We start from the raw sequence: 14,159 nt of genomic DNA, 5'->3' as shown, positions 1-14,159 counted from the left end.
AAACAAAATCAAGATGGGGCGAAGGTCCTTCTCGCTTTTAAGAGACCACCCAACAAATTACTTAAAAGGTTGTTTATTTTCAGCTGTCCAACGCTGCAAAAAATAATGATCAATCGGACATAGATACTGCAAAAAGCCAACTTGCCAGCCAGCAATGCCCCTCGCACAGGAGGGTCTGGGCTTCTGGCGAGCCCCATCTCCAACACAGAAGACCCATTTCTTACAGGAAAGAGACAGAGACACATCTCTACATCAGGGATGTCCAGAAGCGAAGGCGGCGCCACGGAAGGGAAGCCAAGATCTGCCCTGGTGCTTCCGATCCAGACGGCCGATGACCAGTCCCAGAGAGCGACATTCCCTTCCTTACCCCTCTTTAGCAACTGGGAAGTGGGGAGCTCAGGAGTGTTGGGGTGCAGAAGATGCTGCAGGCATCACAGACCATCCATTGCCATAGACCTCCAAGACAACTCACCCTACACTCCAGTGCCATTCTGATCCCTATCGGCGGAGACGCCCAGTTCGGCAGGAGAGAGGTTGCACAAGATGGGAAGGAAATAGCCAACACATCCTTCTTGCTGCTGCATCCTGGCACCCTCTACCTTGGGGGGTCAGGATCTCAGCCCCATCTACTCTGCTTCCATAGCGTCTGCGTCTTCTGGCTCCTCCCCATCGAAGTAACGCTCCTCCTCATCCCTTGACACGATGTCCAGGTTGTCAAAGTCGGGGTTCTCGTCAACCTCGCTGGAGGGAGGAAAGGCACAGGTTTACACTGACAAACCCGGAAGCGGCTTCAGGTCTGCAGAGTTGGCACCGAGGAACCAGCTTGCTCTGTGGGAGGGAGAGGGGTCAGCAAGCTTTGGCTGACCCACAGAGCCAGCCACGATCTGTGACTGCTGCCGAGCATGCCCCCACAAGCCCCCCGGCGTGTCCAGGGAGTGTAAGGCAGAGGGAAAACAATGCAAGATCTTCACTGCTCCTCAGAGTCTCCAAAGCCCAGTGCGGTGGGAGCCTCCAAAGCAGGCGTGGCCAATCTGGGTTCTCCACCCATTGCTGGACTACAGATCCCATCATCCCTGACCACGGGGGCCTGATGGGATTTGGAGTCTCGCAACATTGGCTGCTTCTGCTCCAAACCTAGCAAGAAGAGAATGCCCCTCTCCCTTGCCCCACACTCTCTGCATGTTCTAGATCGCCCTTCCGTGTTCTGGAGCCCATCAGATGTTTTGGACGGCGACTCCCACCGCACCTGACCACTGGCCATCTTGATTGTCCTGAATGGGGAGCTTGAGTCCAGCAACAATTGGAGGGCACAGGACTGGGGTGGGTCGGGAATGTTGTTCAGGGTAACGGAAGAGGGACCTGGGTCTGTCTGTCTCATCCAGTTTGGAAGTTAGGGGCACTCTCCACCTCTGAGTTCTGTGCAATGCGAGACGTGAGACACTGGCTGGGCCAGGAATCATCTCGTTTCTTTATTTGTCCATTTATAAACCGCTTCGCAGGCAGAAATCACTGAACCAGTGTAGTAATAATAATAATAATAATAATGATAATAATAATAAATTTTTATTTATACCCCACCCTTCCCGGTTCAGAAAACCGGGCTCAGGGCGGCTAACAACAAATTTAAAACACTTAATTGATGCTACAAAAAACCAGCATAAAATACGGTATAAAACGTGAATAACAATAAAATCAAAAATCAAAAATCAATTTAGGGGGGAAATCCATCCAATAAACATTACATGATAACCAGGGCTAGCTGGCTAAATTAGTCCTATTTGGGCCAGCGAGGGGATCAGGGGAGAATTAGCTGTGGGATCCCAGAGCGGGTAATCTTCATAAAAAAAGGGGGGGGAGGAAGGGGAATAAAAGATCAGGCTAAGTTCAAATTGAAATCCAGATGGAATAGTTCTGTCTTACAAACCCTGCGGAAGGAAGTTAAATCCTGCAGGGCCCTGGTCTCATGGGACAGAGCGTTCCACCAGGTGGGAGCCATCACTGAGAAAGCCCTGGCCCTGGTGGAGGATAATCTGACTTCCTTAGGGCTTGGGACCTCTAAACTATGATTATTCATGGACCTTAAGGTCCTCTGCGGGGCATACCAGGAGAGGCGGCCCCATAAATACGAGGCCCTAAGCCACAAAGGGTTTTAAAGGTCAAAACCAGCACCTTGAACCTAACCCGATACTCCACCGGGAGCCAGTGTACAGCAACATACAAAAGATCACCCATTCAAATAAACTAAGGGCATGAGAACCATTTCTACAGCTGTAGCCATTGTTCCATCGAGGGATGGGAGCTGTCCTCCAAACACCTGGAAGGCACCAGATTAGTTGAAAGCTGCTGGAGATAGAATCTTGGATTCATGTGTTTTTCAGCAGCGACGGCTCATCACCAAAGTGATAGAGAAACATCCACAGCAGAGTGAGAGGACCTATCCACTGATGTCCCGCCCTGATTCCTCACCTGTAGTTGAAGTCCCTATCCTTGCCGTCGAGGAAGCGCTGGTACATGCGGCTGGTGAACTCTTCCCGCAGGTAGGCCTTCTCCTCCTGTTCAGGGACCCAATCTTCCATGTCCAGGTCAGAGGCCTTGTCTAGAGAGGGAAGAGTGGACTCAGTGAGCCTTGTGATAGGAATTTTATGGTCTTAAAGGTAAAGGTACCCCTGCCCGTACGGGCCAGTCATGTCCGACTCTAGGGTTGTGCACCCATCTCGTTTAAGAGGCTGGGGGCCAGCGCTGTCCGGAGACACTTCCGGGTCACGTGGCCAGCGTGACGAAGCTGCTCTGGCGAGCGGCACCAGCGCAGCACACGGAAACGCCGTTTACCTTCCCACTATAAAGCGGTATCTATTTATCTACTTGCGCTTAAGAGTGCTTTCGAACTGCTAGGTGGGCAGGAGCTGGGACCGAAAGACGGGAGCTCACCCCGCCGCGGGGATTCGAACCGCCGACCATGCGATCGGCAAGTCCTAGACACTGAGGTTTTACCCACAGCGCCACCCGCGTCCCTGCTTTATGGTCTTAGATATATGGTAATGTTCACAAGCGTACCAAACAAGGACGTACATAGATCAGCACAGGAAGGCCAACCTGGAACCATTTTGATTCCTAAACTGAGCAAATGTTTTCTCTGCAAGGTCAAAGTGGGAAACCTCCCCATTGTCTCTTTCCTCACAAATCCCGTCTTAAGGACACATTTAAGATATGAACAGGGTGTGGCCCAGGAACTAAGTATTTATCACTACAAAAGACTGGCCAGGCTCCGCAGGCAATCCAATCAAGTAACCTGCCAGACAGGAGATAAACAACAACAGAAGAAAAACAATATTCAAATTTCTGTTTTAGACCGCCTTTTCTGTGATGTAGGTGTGATGTATCTGAGGGGTGGTCTTAGGTTACACCCCTTCTGTGATGTATGTATGATGTTTCTGGGGGTGGTCTTGATCTACAGGGTGGCAATTTCAATAGTCTTTATAAGGCCTTGCAGGCCATTTTTCTGGGTCCTCTTCCTCTCCTGCGGGTGAAGGGAGCACCCTGTTGCAACAGATCAATAAAGATCAAGCTTACTAGCTGCTTTGCTTCTCAATATTCTCTGGTTGGCCTCTGTTATTCTCTCCTACCAATAGGGAACCTATGTAAGGACTCTATATGGGCTCTTGGATACCCCATAACGGAAAAGGGCATTTTTTGTTTACAACAGCCTCCTGGAGCTGGAGATAAGCTACCCTTCCTCCCCGCACCCTTAAAAAACAACAACATTCCCAGCCCAGAGGATGCCACAGTCCCAGTTGTCCTACCTCCATCTCTCGGGAACCTAAATGAGCCTAAGAGACTGGTCCTCCAGTCCTCATGCTCATATCAAAAGTGCTTTTGCTCTTCCTCCCAAAGCCCTGGATTTTCTGCTGTGCTGCTCAAATCACTGGATGAGACTTCCAGGCCTCTCCTGCTCTAGGGCCCCTGAGACGGCTCCCAAGGCCACAGTCCCTATCTATGCTCCTCAGTGGCCCTCCTCAGATGTATTTCCCACCTGGCAAGGGTCCCTGGACAGCGCTGATGCCTCTTCCTTGCCCGAACGGAGGATGGAGAGATGTTCACAAGGGGCAGGGCGAGTGCATACAGAAACCTGTGACTTTCCTTGGAGAAAGGAAACCAGGGAATGGGCCTTCTCGGTAGTGGCACCCACCCTGTGGAACGCTCTCCCACCAGATGTCAAATAGAAAAACAACTACCAGACCTTTAGAAGACATCTGACAGCAACCCTGTTTAGGGAAGCTTTTAATGTTTAATAGGTTATTGTATTTTAATATTTTGTTGGAAGCCGCCCAGAGTGGCTGGGGAAACCCAGCCAGATGGGCAGGGTATAAATAATAAATTTGCCCCACTCACTTTTAGCCTTGGGCACCCACCCCTGGTATGCTGCCCCCATACAAATATAAGAATAGCTTTACTGGATCAGGCCAGTGGCCAATGTAGTCCAACATCCCATTCTCATGATAGATGCCTGTGGGAAACCCGCAAGCAGGACCCGAGATCTCTCTCCTCCTGTGATTTCCAGCAACCAGTGTTCAGAAGCATCGCTGCCTCTTGACTGTGACGTAATGGAGCTACAAAAATTTGGGTCATTATAAAAGATGCAGAAGGAAAGGAATAACGAAAAGACCCACAAAGGGGAGGAGGGAAGTCCAGGAGACTCTCAGGAATCTTTTTTCTATATAGTATGATGTTATGTGAATGTGAAGCAGACACGGAGCAATGGATCCAAACTACAAGAAAGAAGATTCCACCTAAACATTAGGAAGAACTTCCTGACAGTAAGAGCTGTTCGACAGTGGAATTTGCTGCCAAGGAGTGTGGTGGAGTCTCCTTCTTTGGAGGTCTTTAAGCAGAGGCTTGACAACCATATGTCAGGAGTGCTCTGATGGTGTTTCCTGCTTGGCAGGGGGTTGGACTCGATGGCCCTTGTGGTCTCTTCCAACTCTATGATTCTATGATTCTATGATTCTATGAATTTTAATTTGGAAAATCTAATAAATAAATTTGTAAAAAAAAAGGAAAAAAGAAGAATGTGTCTGGTCGTCTTTTAAAGCCACCCAGTTTGGAGGCCATCGCTACCTCCTGGAGCCGCGAGTTTCATAGTCTTAACTATTCCCCCAGGCTGGGAAGGTCTCCCACTAGATCCTACCCCTCTTCTTGACCAACCTTCACCATCGCTGTCTTCCTCTTCCTCCTCTTCGCAGGCCTCCTCCTGCTCCTGCTGGACCTGCAGCCGCCGCTGGATGACCTGCTCCTGGTAGGAGTCCAGGAGGACGCCCGAGAGAGAGCAGGAGGCCTCCAGCTTGCCGCTGCCCAGGGCCTGCATCTCCTCGTCGCTCAGGTACTGCCCGATGTACTGCTCATAGAGAAGCGGCTCCCGGCAGCGCATCTGCTCGTCGCTGAAGTACTCCCCACCTGCGGACAGCAAGAGAGAAGCAGGCATGGGGCTTGTTTCGAGAAGCTTTCCATGCTTGGTGTTGTGGAATTTCCTTTTTTAAAAAAAATATCTTTATTAATTTAAAATAAATACATTTATGAAAGAACAGACGTACAGTGGTACCTTGGGTTACATACGCTTCAGGTTACAGACTCCGCTAACCCAGAAATAGTACCTTGGGTCCAAGAATGGACCTCCAGAATGAATTAAGTACTTAACCCAAGGTATCACAGTACATAGAAGTAAACAAACAAACATACAATCAAACAAACAAACAAACAAATAACAGAAGAATCAATCAAACCACCACACTATAAGATACAAGAAGATTAATATAATTATCATCATATACAGTGGTACCTCAGGTTACATATGCTTCAGGTTATATACACTTCAGGTTACAGACTCCGCTAACCCAGAAATATTACCTCAGGTTAAGTACTTTGCTTCAGGATGAGAACAGAAATCATGCTCCGGTGGCGCGGCAGCAGCAGGAGGCCCCATTAGCTAAAGTGGTGCTTCAGGTTAAGAACAGTTTCAGGTTAAGAATGGACCTCCAGAACGAATTAAGTACTTAACCTGAGGTACCACTATATACTCCTGATACAGAACACAACTATAAAACTTATACAGAAGAAATTTAAAACTGACTTCCAATTAATCTCACTGTACTTAATCTATCCATTACAGTGGTACTTCGGGTTAAGTACTTAATTCGTTCCGGAGGTCCGTTCTTAACCTGAAACTGTTCTTAACCTGAAGCACCACTTTAGCTAATGGGGCCTCCTGCTGCTGTTGCCACGCAATTTCTGTTCTCATCCTGAAGCAAAGTTCTTAACCCGAGGTACTATTTCTGGGTTAGCGGAGTCTGTAACCTGAAGCGTCTGTAACCCGAGGTACCACTGTACTTTATACCGCACAGTTACATATTTCTTATATAATTTCTTTTTACCTCCCTACGAACTTACAGTGGTACCTCAGGTTACTTCAGGTCCTTTGCTTCAGGTCCTGAAGCAAAGTTCTTAATCTGAAGCACTATTTCTGGGTTAGCGGAGTGTGCAACCTGAAATGTATGTAACCTGAAGCGTATGTAACCCGAGGTACCATTGTATATTTATACAATACAGGGATCAGTCTAATTCTGCCAAGAGGTGTTGTGGAATTCCCTCTGTTTTTCGTTGGAAGCTGCCCAGAGTCGCAGGGGCAACCCAGTCTGATTGGCAGTTTACAGGACTAGGAGAACAACTGCCGGCCAGAGCTCAGGGGATCAAGGCTACTGCAGCTTCCTGTGGGGAGAATGAAAACTGGGCCAGAGAGCACCAGTGCCTCCCCACACTCCAGCACATCATGTGCAGTAAGGGCATGGGAGAGGTCAGGGACCAATTGCTTAACAGGTTTGTGTGACGTACACCCCATCCCCCCTGCAAAATAATGGCCGCCAAAGCATCCATCTCCCCCTTCCCCTTTTTTTACTCCTGCAAAACCTTAGAGCAGGGGTGGAGAGGCTGTGTCCCTCCAGGTGCTGTTGGGATCCAACTACCATCGGCCCCAGCCAGCATGGCTAGTGGTCAGGGATGATGGGACTTGTAGTCCAACAACGTCTGCCATGGATGCTTTAGCTGAGATTCTGGCATTGCAGGGGGTTGGACTAGATGACCCTCGGGGTCCCTTCCAATTCTACAGTTCTAGGAATATCCGGAGGGCCGATTCCTATTAAAATGTGCTTGTGGGTGGATAACAGCCCGGACTGGAATGGAGCCAGATGCAGCTATGCCAGCAAAAAGACAGCTGAAAAAGTATATTACACATTAAAGCTGTATTCGACGGATGAAAGGTTATATGTTTTCTGACATGATTGAGGATCGCAGAGCCAGAGACAAAGAAGTTTGGAGAGTTAAAACCGAGATGTGGAAATATGGAAATATCGACGAGAGGCAGGATTGAGATTCGGACATGCTTCAAGGTTCAGACTGTGGGAAGTCGTAAAAATTAAAATTACAATTCGGAAGATAATTTGACCTTTTTTATTTTAGTTTCTTTATTGGATTATGATTTGATATGTTAATTGGATGTCTTTTATTGGAAAATTAATAAAAATGATCTAACAAAAACAAATGTGCTTGTGGGAGAGGGGGTTATGGGTTCCGTTTGTTCTTGTTTCTGCTGCGTGTTTTTATTTATTATTTTTATTCTGTGTGAGATCTTCCGATGAAGATATTTAATAAATAATAAGAATGATCACAATTCCCCCATCTTCCCTCATGCTGGCTGAGGATGACAGAAGTTGGGTTTCCCACTCCTGCCTAAGAAGGTATGAGAAGGGGGTCTTCCATGGCTCAGAGCAAAGTGTTCCAAGCTCCATGAAAGGCCTCTCCTGGATTTTGGGATGCTGGGTGCAGGACGGGAGCAAAGGCTGAACTCTGGGCCTCGGGGAAGTAGCAGCTCCTCTGAGGCCCTCTCTTCTCCCTCTCACAGCTCCTGCCTCAACTTCCCTTGTCTCTCCGCTGGGCTAACACAGATGCTGCCCCCCCTCCTCCTCTGCTCTTTGGCAGCCAGGCAACCAAAGGGGGGAGAGAAAGAAGAGGGTGAAAGGGTTCCACAGATCAGTGGGCAAACCAGGGATCCTGGCTCTATCTTGCCCACTGCCAACGTCATGCTGCTCAAGAGACACTCTAAGCATGAGCAAAACTAGGAGAGCTTGTTCAGCACAGCATGAGCCTCTTCATCTCAGGGTTGTGGGTTTGAGCAAAAAGATTCCTGCATTTGAGTGGGCTGGACTAGAGGAGCTCTGTGTTCCAGTCCACAATGCTATGATTCTAATCCATGGGTAGGGAAACTAAGACCCGTGGGCTGGATCCAGCCTAATCGCCTTCTAAATCCGGCCCGTGGATGGTCCGGGAATCAGCGTGTTTTTACATGAGTAGAATGTGTGCTTTTATTTAAAATGCATGTCTGGATTATTTGTGGGGCATGGGAATACATTTATATATTTTTTTCAAAATACAGTGGTACCTCGGGTTATGTATGCTTCAGGTTACAGATGCTTCAGGTTACAGATTCTGCTAACCCAGAAATAGTACCTCGGGTTAAGAACTTCAGGATGCTTCAGGATGAGAACAGAAATCGCGCAGCGGTGGCGCGGTGGCAGCGGGAGGCCCCATTAGCTAAAGTGGTACCTCAGTTAAGAACAGTTTCATGTTAAGAATGGACCTCCAGAACGAATTAAGTTCTTAACCTGAGGTACCACTGTATAGTCCGGCCCCCCACAAGGTCTGAGGGACAGCGGACCGGCCCCCTGCTGAAAAAGTTTGCTGACCCCTGTAATCTAATCCCTTCCAGAACGGAACCAGGATCTGAAGGCCCAGTACCTTGGATGAGCTGCTGCAGGGCTGCGTAGCGCTTGTTCCGCACCCGGGTGTGGCGCGTCTTGCCCAGGCTGGCCCTGCGCACTTCGGCACAGTAGAAGTCTGCCTCGTAGCTGCCGGAGAGGTGGCGGAAGCAAGGCAGGTGTTCCTCTCGCAGGACCGTCCGGAACCGCTCCAGGAACACCAGCGGCTTGCTGTGATACAAATCCCGCAAGATAGCCAGCTTCTGTGCGGGAGTGAAATCCGGCTCGTCCTTCTGCTGGCTCCTCACAGGCAAGCGGCTGTTGGCCACGGCGTGGAACATGGCTAGGACAGCAGGGTCATCGTCCTCTGTGGGTCCAGCAGGCGACGAATTGGAGCCAACGGACTCCGGCTTTCCGCCACGCCAGTGGGGCTGTTTGGTGTCAGAGGCCTCCCTGCCACTATGGGGCCTGTCTTCAGTGGCCATAACCTCTGATTCTCCGCTGCCCTGCTGAGATGGCTTGCTCAGGTTATTTGCAGGTGGCGGCTCAGTCTTCAGCTCACTCCAGCAGGAGGAAAGAAATGCGCTGATGGCCTCGTGCGTCCCAGAAGGAAGGCTGGAGCCAGGGTTCCATGAGTGCTCTTCTCGACGGCTTCCTGGTGCTTTAGATGCACCATTCCAGTTCAAGGGGGAGCTCTGTGGGTTTGGGACCCCGGACATCTCTTCTCCCCAGAGAGGCCGGCGCAGCGGAGAGCTCTTAGTCACCCTACAGCCACTAGCACCTGAGGCATCTGGCTTCTGTTCCCCCCTGTGGACCATTTGTAAAGTCTCACTGGGAGCACCGCTGTTCTTTGGAAGGCAGTCTGTGGGCGCTGGGATTCCCACCATCTCTTCTGCAGAGTCCAGTGGCTTTGCAGCCTCAATGTTGTCCGGAAGATCGCTTTCAAGCATCCCTCTGTCTGGGTTGCCTTCCTCTACATCCGCTCGGGAGCCGGCAGCTGGAAAGACAGAGAAATTCCAATTAGTTCCAGTGAAATAATAATAATTTAGTATTTGTACCCCGCCCATCTGGCTGGGTTTCCCCAACCACTTTGGGCAGCTTCCACAGAGACCAAAAATACACTAAAATGTCACACATTAAAAACTTCCCTGAACAGGGCTGCCTTAAGATGTCTTCTGAATGTCAGATAGTTGTTTATCGCTTTGACATCTGATGGGAGGGTGTTCCACAGGGCGGGCGCCACCACCGAGAAGGCCCTCTGCCTGGTTCCCTGTAACTTGGCTTCTCACAGCGAGGGAACTGCCAGAAGGCCCTCAGCGCTGGACCTCAGTTTCCGGGTAGAACGATGGGGGTGAAGACGCTCCTTCAGGTATACTGGGCTGAGGCCGTTTAGGGCTTTAAAGGTCAGCACCAACACTTTGAATTGTGCTCGGAAATGTACTGGGAGCCAATGTAGGTCTTTCAAGAAACTGCTACCACACATCATTCAGACCCTCCAAGTGTCCCTATTTTCCAGGGACAGTCCCGGATTTACTGAAGCCATCCTGGTTTCTGATTTGCCCCCAGAATGTTCCACTTTTCCTTAGGATGCCTCTATTTTCAGCAGAGAATTGTTAGAGGGCGTGGAGTTATGCAACCCCCGAGCCAAGGAGATAGGTCACTATACAACCTTTAGAAGACATCTGAAAGCAGCCCTATCTGGGGAAGTTTTTTAATGTTTTGTTTTTTGTTTTTAATATATATGTTGGAAGCCGCCCAGAGTGGCTGGGGCAACCAAGTCAGATGAGCGGAGGTACAAATAATAAAATTACTACCATCACCATTGTCGTTATGATGGAAAAGGCCTGGAGTAGTCAAACTAAGACACGGGGGCCGGATCCGGCCGAATCACCTTCTCAATCCAGCCCGCGGACGGTCCAGGAATCAGCGTGTTTTTACATGAGTAGAATGTGTCCTTTTATTTAAAATGCATCTCTGGGGTTTTGTGGGGCATAGGAATTCTCTCATTCCCCCCCCCCCCTCTAAAATATAGTCCGGCCCCCTACAAGATCTGAGGGACAGTGGACCAGCCCCCTGCTGAAAAAGTTTGCTGACCCCTGGAATAGGATGTCCCTGTTTTCATCAGAGACATGTTGGAGGGCATGCAAGATCACTGAAGGGGGTGAAGGGTGTCTTACAGCCCAAGCATTTCATTTCATTGCTATGGCTAGTGGATGATGCAAATAAAGACCCTTCTCTCTCTCATAAGGATCGCACAATAAAGAGGATGGCAGACCAAGGGCGCGTGCATACTGTCGTTTCATGTCCAAATCACCGCCTTCCCACACTTTCTCCCCCCTCTCTCCAGAGACTAGGACTCTCCCCACCCACTCAGGGAAGAAGAGAAGACAGAAAAGTGGGGAGAAAGAAGAACTAGGCGGGGGGGTCAGGGAGCAAGAAGAGGGAGGCAAGGGTCGTGGGGGCACATTTGAGTGCAACACCGCCTCCGCGCCGGAACGGGGGCGCTCACCTGGGGAAGGCGGCTCTGGGGGCTCGGCCCCAACTGCCTCCATGCCGCGACACCCGTCTCCGCTCGCGGGGGAAGGCGAACCGATACCGAAACACCAGCTAGTAGGAACTTCCGGTTCCGGCGGTGCGTCGGAGAACGGGATCCTCCTCCGCGGCGCCGAGAGGCTTTGGTTCCGCGGAGAATTCCACCCCACAGGGCGAGGGTTGGAAGGGCAGAGAGACTTCGCGCCTAGGAAGGCGCATTTCTTTTAAGGGGAGAAGAAGAACCCTCGCAAAAGTGGGCTGTGTGTTTTGTTTTGTTTTGTGTTTTGCCCTGCCCATCTGACTGGGTTGTCGCAGCCACTCTGATCAGCTTTGACTGTAATTATTAATTATTATTATTAATAATAATTATAATAATACCTCGTCCATCTGGCTGGGTTTCCCCAGCCACCCACTCTGGGCAGCTTCCAACAGAATTAATGATTTTTAAAAAGCGATAAAACATCCAACATTAAAAACTTCCCTAAACAGGGCTGCCTTCAGATGTTTTCTAGAAGTCAGATAGTATTTACAGTGGTACCTCGGGTTACATACGCTTCAGGTTACATACGCTTCAAGTTACAGACTCCGCTAACCCAGAAATAGTACCTCGGGTTAAGAACTTTGCTTCGGGATGAGAACAGAAATTGTGCTCTGGTGGCGTGGCAGCAGCAGTGGGAGGCCCCATTAGCTAAAGTGGTGCTTCAGGTTAAGAACAGTTTCAAGTTAAGAACGGACCTCCAGAACGAATGAAGTACTTAACCCGAGGTACCACTGTATTTCCTTGACATCTGATGGGAGGGCGTTCCACAGAGAGGGTGCTACCACCACCGAGAAGGCCCTCTGCCTGGTTCCCTGTAACCTTACTTCTAGCAGTGAGGGAGCCGCCGGTTGCTTTTGGGTTGCAAGATAATGCAACTAACAAATATAATAAATTAAATAAGGGAAGGGGAGCCGCAACTTTTCAAAAAAAAATAGGAAATTGAGGAAATATTGGGCTTCAATACCCAATGCCCCCCATCAGCAAGACAATTTCTATGGCAGGAAGCTGTGAACCGTCTTCGCTTGGAGGTAGAGCATGTGATTGCATGCAGCAGGTCCCAGGTTTGGCCGCTGGCTGGGAAATTATTTCCCTACACTGCCGCTGCACTACTCAGTTGGGGCATCGCTGGGAGAAGCATACGCCCCAGGGGTGCACTGAGTCTATACTAGAAACCAAGTTTTTAGTGCTGCAGCTCCAGCTCTCTAGAATCAGTTACCAACAAAATCAGGTAGGTGTCGACCTTCGTGATGTTTAGGCACCTACGGAATACATTTTTGTTTCAGAAGGCTTCCTCCGAGGAGCAGGACCCAGCCGTTTACAGAATATCAATTTTACATCTGAAGGAACTGTTTTACTGTTTTGGAGTTTGTAGGGATTTAGTTCATTCAACTGCTTTTCTTGTTTTTAGAGCTTGCATTTTACAGTACAGTTGTACCTTGGAAGTCGAACGAAATCCGTTCCAGAAGTCCATTCAACTTCCGAAACGTTCAGAAACCAAAGCACGGCTTCTGATTAGCTGCAGGAAGCTCCTGCAGCCAGTCGGAAGCCCCGGAAGCCTTGTTGGATGTTCAGGTTCCAAAGACCGATCGCAAACCAAAACACTCACTTCTGGGTTTGCAGCGTTCAGGAGCCCAAACGTCTGAGCAACAAGGCATTTGGGATCCAAGGTACAACTGTAGTCTCTTTTTGTCTGGTACAGTGGTACCTCGGGTTAAGTACTTAATTTGTTACGGAGGTCCGTTCTTAACCTGAAACTGTTCTTAACCTGAAGCACCACTTTAGCTAATGGGGCCTCTCGCTGCCGCCGCACCATTTCTGTTCTCATCCTGAAGCAAAGTTCTTAACCTGAAGCACTATTTCTGGGTTAGCGGAGTCTGTAACCTCAAGTGTATGTAATCTGAAGCGTACGTAACCCGAGGTACCACTGTATTCCACTTCGGCTTCCTGCTGTGTAGCAATTCATACCTTTGTTTAATAACAACAGCTCAGGCTATCTAGAATTTTTACCTCTACGTTGTGACTGGAACACAATTGTCCCCAGTGATGTGAGGGGAACTGAAATCACCCGTTACTGCAACACTTCCTCCTTTAGGTACATCCTTGATTTCATTCTCTATCTCAAGATCACCCTGGGTATTTTGGACAGGGGGGCTGTCATGGACAGATGCAGAGGGATAGTGGGAGGAACCAACTGGGAAACCCCCAAAGGAAGAAGGCTCAGAGCCCGGGGAGTGGTGGTGGGGCGATGATGAGTGGTCACAGGGAGAAGGGAGGTGTCAGAAACTGGAGGTGACAGGGCTTGGTGAGTGGGTGGAAGTCTGTGGCAGAGAAAAGTCCAGAATCAGGAGAGGCCAAGAGGCAGAGATGAGTTGGGCTGAAGAAGACAGGGTTTCTTTCCCTCTTGCTGCAATAAGCTCTCCTTCCCTCCTAGTCTCCCAGAACTAGGAGAGGTATGACGCGGGAGGAGCAAAGACACACACGCCAGCATAGTCTCAGATTGCTTGGGACAGACCCAGGAGAGCAGGCGGCTTAGGCAGCTGTGGGAAGGGAGGCACCTTCAGTCTCCACAACTGCCTCAGAAGAACTTACCTGCCAAGAAGAGTTGGTGTGTTCATTAGGCCTGGCACTCCCGCGTGGACCTTGTTTCTTCTAATAAAGAGTCTTTCAACTCTTTCGACACACGCCAACTCTCCTTCTTTTGATTAAGATTTATGGCGCAGGGGTCTTTCAGTCTTTTAACAAGTTACTGTTCCATAATGTTCCAAATTCATGTTCCAAGTCAGCAT

The 14,159-nt window shown here is 49.5% G+C and overlaps 1 protein-coding gene across 2 annotated transcripts; it reads right to left on the bottom strand.

The window, feature by feature from the left end:
• Window positions 1-57: 57 nt before the first annotated feature.
• On the bottom strand, window positions 58-11,442 carry CCDC97 (coiled-coil domain containing 97). Of its 2 annotated transcripts, none has more exons than XR_014551373.1 (5): window positions 11,311-11,442; window positions 8,842-9,798; window positions 5,203-5,451; window positions 2,383-2,596; window positions 58-2,034 (listed from the first exon to the last, which is right to left on the bottom strand). XR_014551373.1 is itself a non-coding variant. In XM_083627482.1 (5 exons), exons 1-5 carry the CDS (start codon window positions 11,351-11,353, stop codon window positions 627-629), a joined length of 1,494 nt encoding a protein of 497 aa, XP_083483608.1. In that variant the 5' UTR covers window positions 11,354-11,442; the 3' UTR covers window positions 58-626. The 2 variants fall into 2 exon arrangements, 1 of the variants encoding a protein (XP_083483608.1); XM_083627482.1 differs by having other exon boundaries at window positions 58-741; window positions 2,467-2,596.
• Window positions 11,443-14,159: the final 2,717 nt, after the last annotated feature.

The sequence above is a fragment of the Podarcis filfolensis genome (assembly GCF_964270895.1).
Source record: "Podarcis filfolensis genome assembly, chromosome: 8".
Taxonomy (NCBI): Eukaryota; Metazoa; Chordata; class Lepidosauria; order Squamata; family Lacertidae; genus Podarcis; species Podarcis filfolensis.
This window is presented reverse-complemented; position numbering and strand designations above follow the sequence as displayed.

Bases quoted from the DNA above. Each gene is read 5' to 3' on its own strand.
- CCDC97 (XM_083627482.1), bottom strand. From the start codon at position 11,353: ATGGAGGCAGTTGGGGCCGAGCCCCCAGAGCCGCCTTCCCCAG. The intron at 5,452-8,841 runs GTACTGGGCCTT...TGCTGTCCGCAG, and splicing joins CCTGCAGCAGCTCATCCAAG to GTGGGGAGTACTTCAGCGAC. The intron at 2,597-5,202 runs GTTGGTCAAGAA...TTCCCTCTCTAG, and splicing joins GGAAGACAGCGATGGTGAAG to ACAAGGCCTCTGACCTGGAC.